At 48.9% G+C, this 15874-nt stretch overlaps 6 protein-coding genes across 6 annotated transcripts; 4 read left to right on the top strand and 2 right to left on the bottom strand.

Moving 5' to 3' along the window:
* Positions 1 to 243: 243 nt before the first annotated feature.
* M430DRAFT_35925 (hypothetical protein) lies at positions 244 to 2315 on the top strand. The gene has a single exon (XM_024866840.1). It carries the CDS (start codon positions 282 to 284, stop codon positions 2154 to 2156), a length of 1875 nt encoding a protein of 624 aa, XP_024719799.1. The 5' UTR covers positions 244 to 281; the 3' UTR covers positions 2157 to 2315.
* Positions 2316 to 5312: 2997 nt separating this feature from the next.
* M430DRAFT_20505 (hypothetical protein) lies at positions 5313 to 6157 on the top strand (the record flags this gene model as incomplete). Its single annotated transcript, XM_024864312.1, has 2 exons — positions 5313 to 5575; positions 5851 to 6157. 2 exons carry the CDS (start codon positions 5313 to 5315, stop codon positions 6155 to 6157), a joined length of 570 nt encoding a protein of 189 aa, XP_024719798.1.
* A 1019-nt stretch (positions 6158 to 7176) lies between these two features.
* On the top strand, positions 7177 to 8271 carry M430DRAFT_20504 (hypothetical protein; the record flags this gene model as incomplete). Its single annotated transcript, XM_024864311.1, has 5 exons — positions 7177 to 7297; positions 7362 to 7681; positions 7734 to 7867; positions 7946 to 8189; positions 8239 to 8271. The coding sequence occupies 5 exons, from the start codon at positions 7177 to 7179 to the stop codon at positions 8269 to 8271; spliced, it is 852 nt and encodes a 283-aa protein (XP_024719797.1).
* Positions 8272 to 8898: 627 nt separating this feature from the next.
* M430DRAFT_35924 (hypothetical protein) lies at positions 8899 to 9729 on the bottom strand. Its single transcript, XM_024866839.1, has 3 exons — positions 9632 to 9729; positions 9471 to 9566; positions 8899 to 9167 (listed from the first exon to the last, which is right to left on the bottom strand). Exons 1-3 carry the CDS (start codon positions 9653 to 9655, stop codon positions 9033 to 9035), a joined length of 255 nt encoding a protein of 84 aa, XP_024719796.1. The 5' UTR covers positions 9656 to 9729; the 3' UTR covers positions 8899 to 9032.
* A 597-nt stretch (positions 9730 to 10326) lies between these two features.
* M430DRAFT_257959 (hypothetical protein) lies at positions 10327 to 12362 on the bottom strand. Its single transcript, XM_024865300.1, has 2 exons — positions 11009 to 12362; positions 10327 to 10936 (listed from the first exon to the last, which is right to left on the bottom strand). Exons 1-2 carry the CDS (start codon positions 12116 to 12118, stop codon positions 10412 to 10414), a joined length of 1635 nt encoding a protein of 544 aa, XP_024719795.1. The 5' UTR covers positions 12119 to 12362; the 3' UTR covers positions 10327 to 10411.
* A 2179-nt stretch (positions 12363 to 14541) lies between these two features.
* On the top strand, positions 14542 to 15333 carry M430DRAFT_51818 (hypothetical protein; the record flags this gene model as incomplete). The annotated part of the gene is made up of 1 exon (XM_024868256.1): positions 14542 to 15333. The coding sequence occupies one exon, from the start codon at positions 14542 to 14544 to the stop codon at positions 15331 to 15333; it is 792 nt and encodes a 263-aa protein (XP_024719794.1).
* Between the last annotated feature and the right edge of the window lie 541 nt (positions 15334 to 15874).

The following is a 15874-nucleotide window of genomic DNA, read 5'->3' as shown; positions in this document are numbered from 1 at the left end:
TTCTTTCACCTTTTCTTTTCATTTAATTTCAAGTTAATTTGATTATTCTCGTCCGTGTATTTTTGGGAGCGGTCTCAGCCAATCAATTTAAGCGAGTTCCAAGTGATCTGTGAAGCGATGTCTTAAGCGATGTCCACACGATGTATCAGGCGATGATTAAGCAATTACATAAGCTGCTAGGTATATTTTAAGCCGCATCGCTGTTTTGACCCCGTCAAATTTTGTTCGGATTCCTCTTGCAGGAATCAACCACAGATGTTAATTCTTTCACACTGCGCACAATGGTTCAAAACGTGAAGGACAGCTTCCTTGATCTCGAAAGGCATCGCCAGATGCTTGAGGAGAATATTGAGAAGCTCCAGAAGTCTCTCCGCCACTGGCAGACCTGGGAAGCAGAATACGAAGGTCTTAAAGAGGAGATCTTAGCAGCAGATCCTACGCCCAACCGCCAGCAACTCGTTGCTCTCGCACGCGAATACGATGGCCAACTCGTCAATAAGAAGGAGATTGAAGAGATTCTAGGTGCCGAAACACGAGATGCTGCCCAGGTAGTTAATCTGTTAGACCGGAGGATAGACTACGTGGAGAAGAATGTCCGCACCGTGCAGAGGCAGATCGAAACCGCGGAGAACAAGTTGGCTGCTGCCACAATTATAAGCACACCAGATGTGAGGAACGAGGAAGGGCTGCCTTTGACCGAGATTGTCGAGGAACTGGATGAGGAAGGAAATGTTATCTCGAGTCATACGTCCACCCCGGGGAGTGCGAAACCACAGCTTCTTGAAGTTCTAAGGAAGGCTGGCGTGAAGGATCTACCCTCTTTATCAACTGCACCGGATTCGAGTAGCCAGCCTGCTATCGATAATATGGTTGAGAAACCCGCCGAGAAAGCAATTGAGAAACCCGCCGAGAAAGCATTTGCGAAACCCGCCGAGAAAGCAATTGAGAAGACCGTGGACGCTCCGGAAGCAGCGGTCAATCCTGCTAAGAAAGGCGTGAAGTTTACAGAAGACACAAAGGATGGACCCGAGCCAGAGATGTCTAGAAATGCAAAGCGACTTGAAGAGATCATGAATATAGCGAAGCAGTCAGAGGAAAAGCCGTCCGAGCCCCCAATAATACCGACCAACGAGTCCCCAGAAGATGCCGCACTTCGCAGAGAGATGTTGCAATACGGTCTCTCAGAAGTTGGTGCTGTCGTCGCAGAATTAAATCTTGAAGATGGCAGTGATTGGTCAGACGAGGATTACTCCGACGAAGAAAGCAGCACAGATGACGAAGATCAGTATGGTCGTTCCACAAGAAGGGTAGTAGATGATGATTTGCGGCAAAGGATGATAGAGCTTGAGGAGCGGCTTGGCGTCAGAATGATGGAGAATATTGGGAAGAAGGCGAGCGACTACGATCTCGTCAGGGAAGGTATTGGACGTGTCACAATCAATAGAAAAGATGACGGCTCGGCCCAGAAAGACTCACAAGTCGCCCCAGTCCAAGACGGGCAGAATGCCAACGATGATTCACCTTCAGCTACCACATCGACGAAGAAATCTGTCAGATTCTCTGAAGATCTCGATATCTCACCCGCTCCAAAACCACCTGCAGCAGCCCCAACCCCTACTCCCAAGAAGGTACAGTCAGCTCCTATAGGCGACATAGTAGAGCGGACTGCACCTGTGGAATCTAGTGCCCCAGTACCCAAGAAGAAGACATCCCGCTTCAAATCAGACCGGGCGTCCGCTCCTACCGTTTCGAACGGTCCCCTCGCACTTCCGAAAGCAACACCGTCTGGCCCCTCGCTTCCACTCTTCCCAGCCAAACCCTCAAAACCCAAGCCATTCTCTCAGCCCATCAAGTTTGCTCCTGTAGGAGAGCAACCTCGCACTGTTCCCACCGGCCCCGAAGGAATGACTCTCGCACCTACCATCGTTGAACGCGATGTCCCTCTTGACACATCTGTGCCGGAACCTGACGAACTTGATCCCCAGCTTCTACATCAGGAAGTAGCAACAGAGTACCACCGGATGCGCAACAGAATGATCCAACGACAGGGTGGATTTATGAAAGAGGACGAAAGTGAGGTTGTGCCATTCTCGGAGGAGGAAGGTGGGCCCAAGAAAATGAGTAGGTTCAAAGCGGCTAGGCTGGCGAGATCGTAGAGCGTCGATTTGCGTGCTTGATGATTTTCGCACAAGTCGTTAGCTATCACCTACGAAATAGACCAACTGTTGCACCTTTCTTTTATTCCAAAGACTTCTCGGCTTGCCCCTGTGGCCCCAATGCTGACAAATTACAGCGCGTCAGCATTTTCTCTCGTCTGTTCTTTCTTCTTTTGCTCTCTAAATTCTTAGGTCTCTTTCCTTGCCTTACACAGGAACGCACTTTCTGACAATTGATGTGGAGCAGTAATCAATCTGCTATCACATTACTGCAGTTCCAAGATCAAACATTAGGGCTCTCTGACGTCGTGACCCTTGGAAATTCAGTGGTCTCGGGGATTCGTTTCACCCTTTACATTTTATTTCATTTTCTCCTACAGTTTACTACCAGAAGGAGGGGCCTCGCTGCCATAATTCCTTCACGTGAGATACCTTAAGTAAATGAGAGCAGAGTTGCTCTGACCATTAATTCCATTGATTCTATGCACAGCGAACAACTAAAAGCCATAACTCCATAAATTTCATTGACCTTGGACGTCCTGTCTCCAATGTGTCATGAAAGGCCTCAACAAGCGCGATGATCAACTCAATCGTGCCCCTTCGCTCCGAGGTTATTTTGGGGAATGTGCTGACCTGACAGAGAACATTTCTGTAGAGCTATGGATGCTTGAGCGGAATGGATTTTTGATTATGAGCCAAAACTATCTATTACCTTACATAACCTTGAAGGATTCAGAAGAGGAACCATAATTGATGCGCGCCGATCTGTATATACGATGCCTATCTCGGTAGTATCATTTTCAAAGATCAATATTTTTCTTCCCGTGTCACTCTGTGCTATATTACATGCCCACTGAATTTCCACGCCACAATGTGATAATACTTCAATCCCCATGGTCTCCATTTTGTGAAGGAAGAGAGCATGCAATTTACAAGGAATCAATACCGCAATGCGAATGCTCCATTAAATACCAGTCAATACTTTACAATCCTCGATTATCTATTTTTGAAGAATTATTTCTGTGTTTCTGAGGGGGGTACGCGGCGTGTTTCAGAGGTGAAATTTAACCTTTTTGCTTCTTTTTGGGCGGGATTACTAGAGGGAAAGAACTACCTGTAGTAGTAGACACGTTTGTTGACAAAACAACATCACTAGAGAAATGCTCGGATATCTCATAGTGAGGGAGAATGCTGACCTGGATGCATACTTTTTGGAAAGCCCACCGCGTGGAATCAGCGCCCAGGCTCCAGCACTAACGGTAACCTGCGGGCTTGAGCTCTGCACGCCGTAATGACACCAGAAGTTAGGCGGGGTATCTCTCGGTATGTAATAGTCTGATACGATCATTAGATATGATATGGCTGGTGGAGTTGAGGGTTGGTCGCACATTCCATTGTAGCAGGGCTGATTCAATCGCCATAGCAAAATAAAAGAATTAATCGTCCCCTAAATCATCAAATAAGTCATATATCCAGCACATACGACCACAGACTGAGGAGAACTGGGCATCCCGTCCGCTCTGCCATACATAAGCCTCAGATCGGTAGATTAGTAGTTGGGTGGGTGACCACCAGCGAATACCTACTGTTGTATGTTTTTTTTTGGCGTTCTTCTAGGCCCTGATGGCTAGATGTGGTCTATGTATTAAGATAAAGGAAAGGCTGTCACATACGACCACAGACTAAGGAGAATTGGGCATCCCGTCCGCTCTGCCATACACAAGCCTTAGATCGGCAGATTAGTAGTTGGGTGGGTGACCACCAGCGAATACCTGCTGTTGTATGTTTTTTCTTTTTCTTTTTCTTTTTTTTGATGCGGGGATAGATGGGTTTGGCTGCATAACTTCCACATGTCATGAACGAGTTGCTTCCACATTACCGAGGTTGTCATTCAGTCACCGGGTCGGTCCTGAGTCCTGACTGAGAAGCACCTGCCCGCTGGTGGATCAGCTTGTCGAACCTCCGTATTCCCTGAAGATATCCTGGGCTTGAGTTCGGTCAGTCTAAGCTTGACCAATGACCTCGACTTTATTTTTCTAGAGTGTCGATGTCTTCGTGTGGCCATTCCCTGATATTTTGACTTGTAAACAGAGAGTTTGCCAAGGGGGCAGCCTGTTTGATGCCAATGACTTCTGAAATCCTCATGAGTCTCCCAACGACCCAGTCCCGCATCATGGGCTATGCCCTGCTCTCTTGCGCTGAGAGCAAGAGTGTTTCAACGTATCGCACTATGCTCATCAGATGCGCATCATATAATGTGGCAAAGGGGGGCTACTCTTGTCCTTCTCAGTCTACATTCGGCGCATGCTAGGTTTACCGCGATAAACCATGCTGATTGAATCCTTGGACCACAATAAGAGTGGCTCGACTTGTTGAACTCAACGAAGATAATCAAGTAGTACAAATAGATAAAATCGTGCGAAAGAGGTGTGCGAGCAGTTGAGCACTTATAAGGAACTTTTTAACAGAACGAGGGGTGATCCCGTAGGACCAAGGATGTATATAAAGGAGGGCACTCGCTCTATGCGGTCATCACTTCACAATGCGAAAATGATAAATAGAAAGGAAAATGGGCATTACACTTACTGTCCCAGTCAGATAAGTGAAAGGCAGAGCGGTAATTGGAAGGGTTGAGAAGAACTTCAAAGCATTCAACTTGTGTTGTTGCACCAGGACGATGCAGTTTGGTACAGTCAGCACAGTGAGCTATCAGCAACGCTAGTCTGCTTCTGGGTACTAGTTGAGTAGCGCCTCCACTGCCTCGTCCACCATCTCCGTTCCCTTTTCATCCTCACGTAGAGTGCTCATCGGCTCAATGAACAATATTTACTCGCGATGGATGTGTTTGATAGCTCAAGAGTTGCGCTCAACTACAAGACCCCGTATTCTGAAAGCCATGCATGCTACAAGTTCAAGTGTTTAGCAGGACGCACAGGACAGTGTGAAGCTGCATGACTTCCTCGTCGCTGCTCTATGGACCATCTCGTCAACTTTAAGTAATAAGGATATGTATATAAGAAGATACAAAGTTGTCATCTCACTCAATTTTTGTACCTATAGAAAGTTCATAGAAAGTTCGCTGAAGACTTGTTTTTCCCTCGTTCAGCTTCAACTTTTGGCTTATTTTCTCAATTGCCCTTCTGTTCCTCGTCCACGATGGTGCCATTCCAATTGCAAACATGTGTCTACATCCCAGTATTCATCCTCACCATTATAGTAGTGGTACGACAAGGCTTCCAGAAGCAGCTCGGATGGATCTACCTAGCAATCCTCTGTGCGATTCGTCTTGTTGGCGCCGGATTCCGGATTGAGAGCGTCCATAATCCCACAAACAAGACCGATATTGAATGGTCAGCGATTTTACAGTCTGTTGGGCTGAGTCGTCTCCTGATGGCAAGCATGGGCCTGTTGAAGCGAATGTAAGCCTTCCTTTCAGAGAACCTAGGGCAAGGATCCGAAGCGTCTAACATGGATATCTAGAACTGATGAGGTATCCAACTATATACGATCCGACACACAGATACCATTAGGTGCAATAGGTGGAATCATCATAAAACGAGCAACAGCCAACTCTCGGCGGAGTCGCATCATTTAAATCGCACTATTGCCTACCATGATTGCACTTATTCTCTGGGTTGTCTGTCGGTGGGATCGACGAGGCAGACTCCAGCCCCTCTGAAATTTCAAGCGGCAGAAAAGACACCGAGATTGGGGTTATGATCTTCCTCGTCATTTACCTCCTCCTATCACCACTGATTGTAATCACCTTGAGAGATGTTGGGACTGCCCCGAGAGGGGAGAGACGGATCTACTTTGCTGTCCTCGGAGCTATCCCTCTACTTGGTGTCCGGCTTCTCCGGAGTCTGCTAGCCGCATTTTCGAATAATTCGACTTTCTCAATCACTGGTGGCAAACCCTCAGTCCAACTGTTCATGGCTACGTTGAAGGAGTTTGTGATTGTTGTTTTCTATACACCGGCAGGTCTTACGGTGGCGTACTGAGAATCCTTCACTGCGTACGAAGGGCTGTCTGTGTTCACTCAATGCGAGGAACTGTGGGGCTAAGTCGATCTGTACAAAGGACGGGAGATACATACAGGAATGTACTGGGCATAGATAAGTAATCATCAGCATCGTCACTCTCAGCACGTGATCGTCACTTTCCTGTGGTCCCATCTGCAAGGGATGTATCGAGCGATAGTTACTACAACGGTTCCAGCATGCATTGCGTCTGACGTACTGTGCGGGTCGTTGATTATACGATGTCGAAGTTCAGACATGGGCATTGATTACGAGCTAAGCTTCGATCGGACTACCAGTGCGTAGCGTCCTTCGGGCCTTCGAACCGACATCTTCGACAAACCCCGACGAACATCCCATGCGCTTTGCAAAGTTGCAAAGCTGCGCATGTGGAACCCTTGCACGGTGGAGGAGGATTCTCTACTCTACTCTCTCTATTTCTGGCAAAGTGTCCGTTCCCGCGTCTTCCCGTCCTGTAGTCTGCTTGTGGGGCGACTCGTCGAGCTCCCTAATGGCTGTCTTGACCAATTCCTCTGCTTTCTTCTCTTTGCTTTTGGCCTTGCCCACATCTAGTCAGCTCTGCGCGCAATGTGACAGCAGCAGACCGAGGGTGCCGTATTCATTAGTTCAAATGTGTATCATTTGTACACCTTCTCGTTACCTGTTTGGAAGAGGATCCGAGCAACCGACGATAGGCCCCCGCAAGAGGGGCAATGGAATTCTCTCCAGCGCATACCGCCTATAATGCTGGAGTACATACGTAGTTCCAGGAAGCGTAAGTGTTGCGTTACGCAGCTGCTTGCCTGTCTCACTTCATCCTATGTATAAGTTGGTCTGTTTAGTCATGAACGACTACAGTTGTGAGGACCGCAACCTCTTGTCAAATTTTACTATCATCTTTTCCTCTCAACTTGTACTCTTTCCACCGTAGAGTGTTGATAGCGTCTGAATATCGTTTTGATTATCCTAAATTCCTAGATCAATATCTGCTTTCTCCGAGAATGGTCCTCATTGCAGCCCTAATCGGCGCTGCTCTCGAGACATCAGAAATGCATCGACCTAGCAGGAATGCACTGGTGAGAAGGGACAATTCTCACGATGACCATCTAGATTCTCAGCATGGTACGATAATCTGCAGTCACGGATTTGCACCTGGTTTATGTAGGCTTACAAGATACCTCTTCAGAAATCTCACAAGATCAGATCGACGAGCGAGCATTCCAAGAAGTTCAAAAATATGCAGACTTTCAAAGAGAACTTTCGGAGAGAGTCTACGATGACATCCTGAAAGAGGGGACATATGGGTACCCGAGATCGTCCCTAGATACTTCCGTGTTTCCCTCAATATGTCACAACTTCCTGCCAGCCCCAATCATCATCCCTCAGCAGAGATCAGAAGGTGGTAAAAGGGCCTGGACACGAGCTTACGCACCTTCTCTCCTGGGATGTGGCATCGACCAAGACACCTTTCTAGATTTTCTTGATTCCTACAATCAGGTAACCAAGGTCAGTCACTCCGCTTCGTCTAGCGTTACGAAGTTAATCGAATTTTATCTAGAACTCTCCGTACCTTGGCGTTGTCAATCTTCCCGCATTATGGGCGAGGCCTACCCCAAGCATGACACAAACATCGGTTTCCAGGGCGATTCCTATGGCTGTGAGTCTAGCAAAAACGCTACAATCAGAGGAGCAGTGAGTCGCATAGTTTCTTTTGGTTGGTCTGAATTGATGTATCTCCGAACCCACTACAGGTTCTAATATCTACTATAGATCCAACTACTTACGCCACGCAAATGATGAGCTCTTTGTTCTCCATGGACTCTTTGCCTTGGTCGTTACCTTCAATCACAGCCGGAATTCCCAAACTTACACAGTCGACATTTCGCAGCCGTCCTCAACAGGATCAACCACACACACAATCCAACCCCAGCAACAAACTGGGGCTCCTCTGATATTCCCTGAAGTCGACACAGATTGTTTCATGCAAAGAATAAAGGCTGAGGAGATGGATGAAGTATGTCAGCACCCACAGATCAACCTTGATTTGGCTCACATAGATCTAGGATATTCTTTATCTCATGATAGTCAACAATTAGGGTGAAGAGGACGTTCTCAAGACGACTGTCTCGAGCTTTCACCTCCCTTTCCACGGAGAAGAGAACGCAAAGGCCCCGGATCCGGAGTAGAAGGATCTTCCGGATAGCAATTCCAAAAAAGACCGAGTACAACAAGATGATGACCCCGCGTCGGGATACAATGCAGCGAAAAGATCCAGCAACGATAGTGTGCGTCACAAAGAGGAGAATCAATGTGTGCCAACGTTATAAGTGGCGTACATTTGGGAAAAGCGCGTCTGGGGTTTATCATGCAAGGAGTTGTTTTGTTGGCAGATACCATCTATCTATCTCCCTTCCCTGGAGATGTTAGGTTCCAATCAAATACCCATCCAATTCCAAGGCTCGAATTCTATCGCCGTCCTGCCTGGTGTCTTCGTCTCAAGAATAATACTCCTAACTTGTTATTTATCAACCCAAAATCTCTCAGGTCAGATTCTACAACACGATATCAGTGAAACCCCCTCGAACCCAAAGCACATTTATAACATTAATGAGGTAAGTAAAGAGTGAAGACGATTGATTCTATAGCAAAACGATCACCAAAAGAATCTATCAATCTACCTAGCCCGACCAAGGTCATCATCATCATCAAATTCATAAGCTCCAGCTCAGCTCCACCATCCATCCATATCTCATTCCTCCCCAACACCTCGTCCTCTTCCTTCCCCCCCCCATCATCAAATCACCAATCTAACACATGCGACATCTTTCTTTATTTTCTTCCCCCGTCATATCATCCCCTAAGCAGCAGCAGTCCCAGGAAACTCCTTCGGCCAGCACTTCTCCTTCGGCCAAACCTTCTGATCATGCGTCTCGGCGTGCAACTCCAGCTGTTTCAAATTCGTATTCACGATCTCCTTGCGGCAATTCACGCACTACGCGCACACCCGCACCATTTCGTGATTAGCCAGGGGGGATTGATTCATTTACCCGCCTCTTCTTTCCTGCGCGAATGATGATAACGATGATAAAAACGAGTTTTTGGAAAATTCAAGGAGTTCTGTCTTTTCTTTTCTTGTGTGATGTTTGCCCCTTTTTATGCTCTGTTTCTGTTTCTGTCTTTCTTTGTATGTGTACTTTATGTAGAGGTATGTATGTGCTATACGTTTGCTTTGCCCTTCGCCTTCGGAATACAAGAAGAATAGGTACGGATCGCGAGGGAGGAAGAAAGAGCTCACGATGGAGGTAGGCTTTGGTGCCTTGACGGGGAGTCCGTTAGGCTTCACGGGCGCGCGCGTCCCGGCGGCTTCAGCCTTGCGGTGTTCGCGCTGGATCTGCGTGGCGAGAGGGAAGGTTGTTAGGGAGGAGGGGGATTTGCGGATGTGCTTTGTTTGCTGACCTTGGATTTCTTGGAGATGGGCATGTTGATTGTGTGTGTGTGTGAGGGGGTATGTAGATAGAATGGTTGGTGGGGGCGTTTTGTTGGTGGAGGTATTGGAGTGGAGGGCTGTGAAGTTTCTCGGTGCAGTTATTTACAGCTTTGATCGACTGTTAAGCGAACGTGACACATGATTTAAGCTTAAATATCTTGGCCCGCCTATCGCCGCCATCACGGATTGCTGAATCGGGGTGAGGGGTCTCACCAGCAGAATAGAAGAGATGGTCACCTATACATTGATTAATTCTTGTGTTTCAGCTCCACGTATCAACAAGAATCCCCGGCACCGCGCGCTGCACAAGATACTGCCAGTACAACATAAATCCTACACTTCCACCGCCAATTGGGTTTCCCTTTCCCAAGCCAGTCCCGAAGTAGAATGTAACCCCCACCATCCCCATAGCCGAGTCCCTCTCATAACGCCAGTAATCACAAACTCATTGTATCGCGCACACGGGCAAAGTAACAGGGACCATGCACGAATTGTACCCTGGCCAGGCGGAGGAAGCCTCAATGACTGGGATCTAGTCAAAGTAGATCAACCGAGACATTTCCATATTGCTATGCCATAATCAGTCTTTGCTCTGTGGCAGTCAAGCTCTTATTCCATGGTGTACCAAAATGATCTCATGTGCCGGACCAGCGGTTACCCCACGGAATCTGTCAAAATTGAGTGAAGATTCGGGATAAAGATCTCCAGAAGTTCCTGCTTTCCTTCGAATCAATAACCCAGGACCTGAACTATACACTCTGAGGGTACACTCCAGGTGGAGGCGGGCTGTTGACCATGCTATTGCGTTTGTTCCGACTCTTCTTCATCTGGCTCTTCAACGCGCTTGAATCCAAGGGTTTGAGGAGCTCAAAGCTACACAAGAGCTCGGTTGAAACACTCATGACGGCACCGTAATTATCAAACTCTCCACAATAGTTTGGTGCGGAAAACACGGTAACCAGAATTCGATCCTCGAAGAACTCGTATCCGTCCTCGACAACCATGTGTGCCCGGCAGACCAGATCGAAATCGTGCCTTGTCAGGAATTCCGTTATAACCCTCTTTCCGAAGGAATAACTCACACCTCGTTCGCTGGTCTCCCAGTCCTTTTCCTGGTCTGCAGGATCTGCCCATAAGAGATCATTCAGCAGTCCGAAGTCGGGTACGTCAGTAGGTCTCGCAATGTGTCTTATATCATCCATGTGGCTGAGAGCCGGTGATAGACCGCCGTGAACACAGAAGATTTTACCCGCAACGATTGCGGCAATGGGAAGCTACTGCATGTTAGTGGATCTCATAGAAATGGTACCTAAGGGAAAGCTGGATGGCAATATGAGGAGACTCACGCAGTTGAATGTATCGACAAAGGTTTTCCACACCTTCACGTTGCATCTCCGCTTGCACTCGTCGTAGAAGCCATATACCCGAGTAACGTTCGCACATTCGTGATTGCCCCGAAGAAGGAAAAAATTCTCGGGATATTTAATCTTGTAGCACATGAGGAGGAGGATTGTCTCCAACGAGTGCTTTCCTCGATCAACGTAATCTCCCAAAAACAAGAAGTTCGACGTTGGTGGGAAGCCACACATCTCGAACATTCGAATGAGATCAGAATACTGTCCATGAATGTCTCCTACAATCTTGACCGGTGCGTCCAGCTCAATCAGGGGCGGCTGTTCCAAGAAAATTTCCCTTACACGGCTGCAAATCGAATTGATCTCGGCATTTCGCAGGCAGACGCCCTTTGTGCTCTTGCCTGCATATCCTGCATCCAGAAGTCGTTTGATGTAATCATCCACATCCGAGTCTTTCAATTCACCCATAGCCACTGATGAACCTGGAGCTGTTTCGTCGGTCCCCGGCAAGGATGATAGTGCATCTTGTTGAATTGGATTGATCGTGTCCGCCTTCTTGACCAAAATTGATTGGCCCGGTCGCTGCAAATGGGCATGTGGATTTGTCGCTCCCGACGGAGGTTGGTCGGAGACATAGTCAACCTCACCGCTTCGCTGAGCGGCGTCGACATCATGATGTCCTTGTCGCATAGATGCCGACTGAATCGGGGACGGAGGTGGCTTTAGCTCATCAGGGGGTGAAATAGCATCTTCGGATGCATCCAGAGATGGGGAAACTGGATCAGGTGTTGGAGAGTCCGGTGCTCCCTTTGATATTCCTGATCGAGAACTTCTCCCAGACTTCACAGACGCCGCGTCTGACTTGTCTGCATTGATGTCTCCATTCGCCAACCCTGCTGATGACCCCCTGGGGCTATCCGTTTTGGTACCTGGGATCTTGGACCTCAAAGCCCCTCTAAAAGACCTATTTGACTCTTTGGTATCTGCCTTGCTGAACGATGGATAAGACTGGAGATTGTCGAAATTCTTGTCTAGTGACGTCTGTGACGCGCTGTTTTTGGGCGTTGCCGTCCCAGAGCCCTTGGAACTCTGGTTTCCCATCTTCTTTCGCTTGTGTATTTAACAGTGATGCGGGAAAATGTGAAAAATTGCTGCTTGTAAAATATGTCGCATGAGATTTGCGGACCAGGTAGCTTTTATAGCATCAAGCCCGTCTGGGGATAGAGGAGTGTCGGAGTTATGATCTAAGGTCCGGGTGCTCCTTGCTCAAGTCCGATGTTGCAGTTTGTAATGGCCGTGTTGCTCTTAATTGTCACGACCATATAACGAGTGAAGTTTGGACTGGCGCGTTGATTTTGAAGTTTTCTGTAGTGGGATTGGTATGATTCGTGGGTTCGAGTGTAGGAGAGATGGCCTGTGATGACTGGTTGTACGTGTCAGCAGTTGATATGTCAAGAGTGGTTCTGCTCAACGAAGAGGATAGCAGGAAAGGCATATAGAGGAGAACTATTTCTCCTCAGCGCCGAGAAGGGAAGAAGGGTACGCGTGAAGGAAACGAGGGCTGGTGGCGGGCGCACTGACGAACTACTCCGTGTGTCAATCAGCGGAGGCACCGCAGATACAGCATGGGATTCTTCGGGCTAATGGGCGCAGACTTTCTTCCCACAGCGAAGATTCCAAGATGCCGACGCTGCTGTTGTACGAGCGCTGCGCTGCGTCTGTGTGTCCGGATCAATCGTGGGGTTAAATGGTCGAGATGAGGGACCTTGTCGGAGAGTCACCGACGGGGTTGGCACTGCAGCCAAGTAAAATGGTAAGACAGACCTTGATTGCAACGACAACACAAGTCGATAGCCAAGATCTTCTAGTCGCGTGAAGAGTCTTCTCGGGAGGATTGGACAGTTCGAGATCGGCGCCAGAGGCTGAAAAGGCAGTCGATGGTTGGGGTTGGGCTCGTTGGGTTGTTCGATGGATGTTGAAGGGATCTGTCATCGATGCCTGAGCTGGAGGCCTTTTGGCGCCTGGAACCCTCGGAGAAGTGGGAACGTCGCCACGGCCGCGAGGCTAAATATTCTATTTACGGATTAATTACGGGCGCGCCCTCCAAGGCTGGCTTTCCGAGCTGCGTCATGCGAAGCGATACCGCCAATATACGTCGGTATATCGGTATATCGGTAGGTATATACTCGTATAATACCGGTACCTTATTCTACGCTGTAAGGCGTCTCTCCCCTTGGTTCCGGGGCGGGACGGGATTGTCCTCTTGTCTTTTGGCAAACACCAACGACGAGATACTTCTTCACCTTTGCATGCATCGACACACAGTTCTTGCTTGGGCCTTGAGGCCGAAGCTCTCTGTGAAAGTCAATTGCACGCTGCCTCACCGCCATCTTCCCACCAAGCATCGTCGGTAACCACTGGTAGACATTGCTCGAGCTCAGCGAGAGAAGCTGGGCGTGCATTCAATCCCCGCCAGTTCCCTCTTGACCGCCAGCTCAGAATATCTCCGTGTGCCATCTGGGTCTGTGTCTCGGAACACTTCCCAAAAATGCCCGGAAGAAGCACCTGGAAAGAGGAAGGCCGTCCCTGAGTCCCTCATTGCCCAGCTCTTGGCTGCCGACTTGAGTTCTGCGTTTGATCTCCGCACAATGATACATTATTCATGGCATTGCTAACGGCAATTGAGTGGTAGCCCAGTTTAACAATCACGATCCTCATACATAGGAGGCCGGTCCAGGACGTGGGCTTCTTCCCCATCCGCCGTGGTTGTTCCTGGTGCTCATCCCTTGATCCTCTTTTCGCGATCCCTCGTGGGAGAGAGGAGGACCTCATCCGTGGCGAAATATATCTAGCCTACTGTGTACGTCACATACGGAGGATTACCCCACCGACATCCCGTCAATCGGTGATGCAACAGGAAAACTAAGTTCATCTACTACTCCGTAAGCATTACATTCAACTCGGCTCGAGCCTCGACTGTGGACTGTGGGGATTTCTCCGCCGTAGCGTGATGCGGCTGACCCTCGAAGCTTGACGATGAAGAGGACTTCTCTAATATCTTCTCTCATCCATTATCCACACACATATTGTACTACTACATTCCGTACAGAGACAAAGTATAAAACAGGACCGAGATGAGCAGGGATGGACATCCATGCCGGCCGAGGCGCAGCGCCGCGTGGGGAATTGCAAACCCTTCGCGCGCCAATGGCTGACAGGAGAATCCGCCGCAACTCCCAGGACATATCTACGTACAGAGTAGTACTCGGTAGATAATAGGGGAACCTGCCACGTTTAGAAGGATGCTTCCTCAAATAACTTCAATAAAAGCCCTTCTCCCAGATGCTTTCATTTCAGCCATTGCGGTCGATGGTGGGAGACATCAGAGACGGCTACCACAATATAGAAACCCATCAGGTTAAGGAAGTCCTAGCTAGCTTGATGGCATCTACTTCCCCAGCATCTCATATTTCCCCGCCTGCCTCCAGTATAGGCGTGTTACTTGGTTGATTCAGGCTCCAACAATGCAAGAGCCGCAGGGACACACAGGCCTCTCTCCTGGAGCGATAGCGGGGATTGTTATTGGAGTTATATCAGTCGTTACGCTTGCAGCAATCGGAGTCTTTGTCTGTTACAAACGTCAATATCAGACCAAGCACAAGAGAGCGCTGGAGACGACTATAGCAATGGGCAGTGTTCCCCCGGGCACTTGCAGGACGGGCGCTCAGTTCAGCGAATCGAACAGAAACAAAAACGAGGTCTCGGCATCGGTCTTCCCCCCTCACAACCACGAGACAACCCGTGTTTGGGATGACTGGATCGCGCAAACTTCACCTCGACCGCCGCCTGGCGAGATCATCGACCAGTCAGTCTTCATCCACAACACACCAACACCTCAACACACGACCCCTCCGTGGATGACGAGCCGAGGGCCCGCCGCCCTCGACCGTAACTCTACACAATCCAATGCCCAAGTGAGCCGCATCACAGACATCGCCTCGTCCGCCTCCCCTATGGAACTCGAGCTCGCCCAAGACGCACAGCGGGGCCGCGTCCAAGACATCATGGGCCCCACCTCCGGGCCCCTCGCAGGCCCCGCTGGCTCTGTATCCCCTCCCGCGTCTCCGCCCGCGCGCTCCAGGAACCTCCTTCAACGACAGCGAGTCTCTGATACAACACCAATCTCTATCTCGCAACCTCCCTCACCAACCCCTGATTTCACTCGCCGCTCGACTCTAGATGAGTTGTTCATCTCTCCCACGAGCCCGACAGGCGGGCATGGTGCAGGGGATGACGATCTTTACAGTGCGGACTGATCGAAGGAGATGTATGTCCTCATAGCGATTATCCAGCAGGCGACCACCCGGCAGACATGTTCGCCCAAATCGATACGCGGAAGGAAAAAAAAGTCACGGATCAAGAGTCTGAACGAGACGAAAAGATCAAACCGCAAAGATAGAACAGACCCTGTCTAATTTCCCGGGACAGACAAACACTCAATCAAACAAACAACCAACAGTCACCCCCGAAGAGAGATAGCCACCCTCGAACAGAGATAGCCACCCCCGAAGAGAAAGGGAGGCGGGGGGGGAGAGACGAGGAGGGAAAGATCCCAATTCCCAGGAGAATCCAAAAAACCGAAAACTAGACCCATACCCAGTCCTAGGACGGAAGGAAAATATAAGAATCTAGATAGATAGACAAGACGAGATAAAATAGCTTTTTATTCCAGAAAAATTTATTTTACCTCCCATCTCATCTCCTCCTCTTTTCCTCTTTCCCATTTTTTTTCGAAATGTGTTCCTCCGTAGGTACTCTCTATACAATTACTACAATTACATACCCCTCTCCCCCCCC

This window comes from Amorphotheca resinae (assembly GCF_003019875.1).
Source record: "Amorphotheca resinae ATCC 22711 unplaced genomic scaffold M430scaffold_8, whole genome shotgun sequence".
Taxonomy (NCBI): Eukaryota; Fungi; Ascomycota; class Leotiomycetes; order Helotiales; family Amorphothecaceae; genus Amorphotheca; species Amorphotheca resinae.
This window is presented reverse-complemented; position numbering and strand designations above follow the sequence as displayed.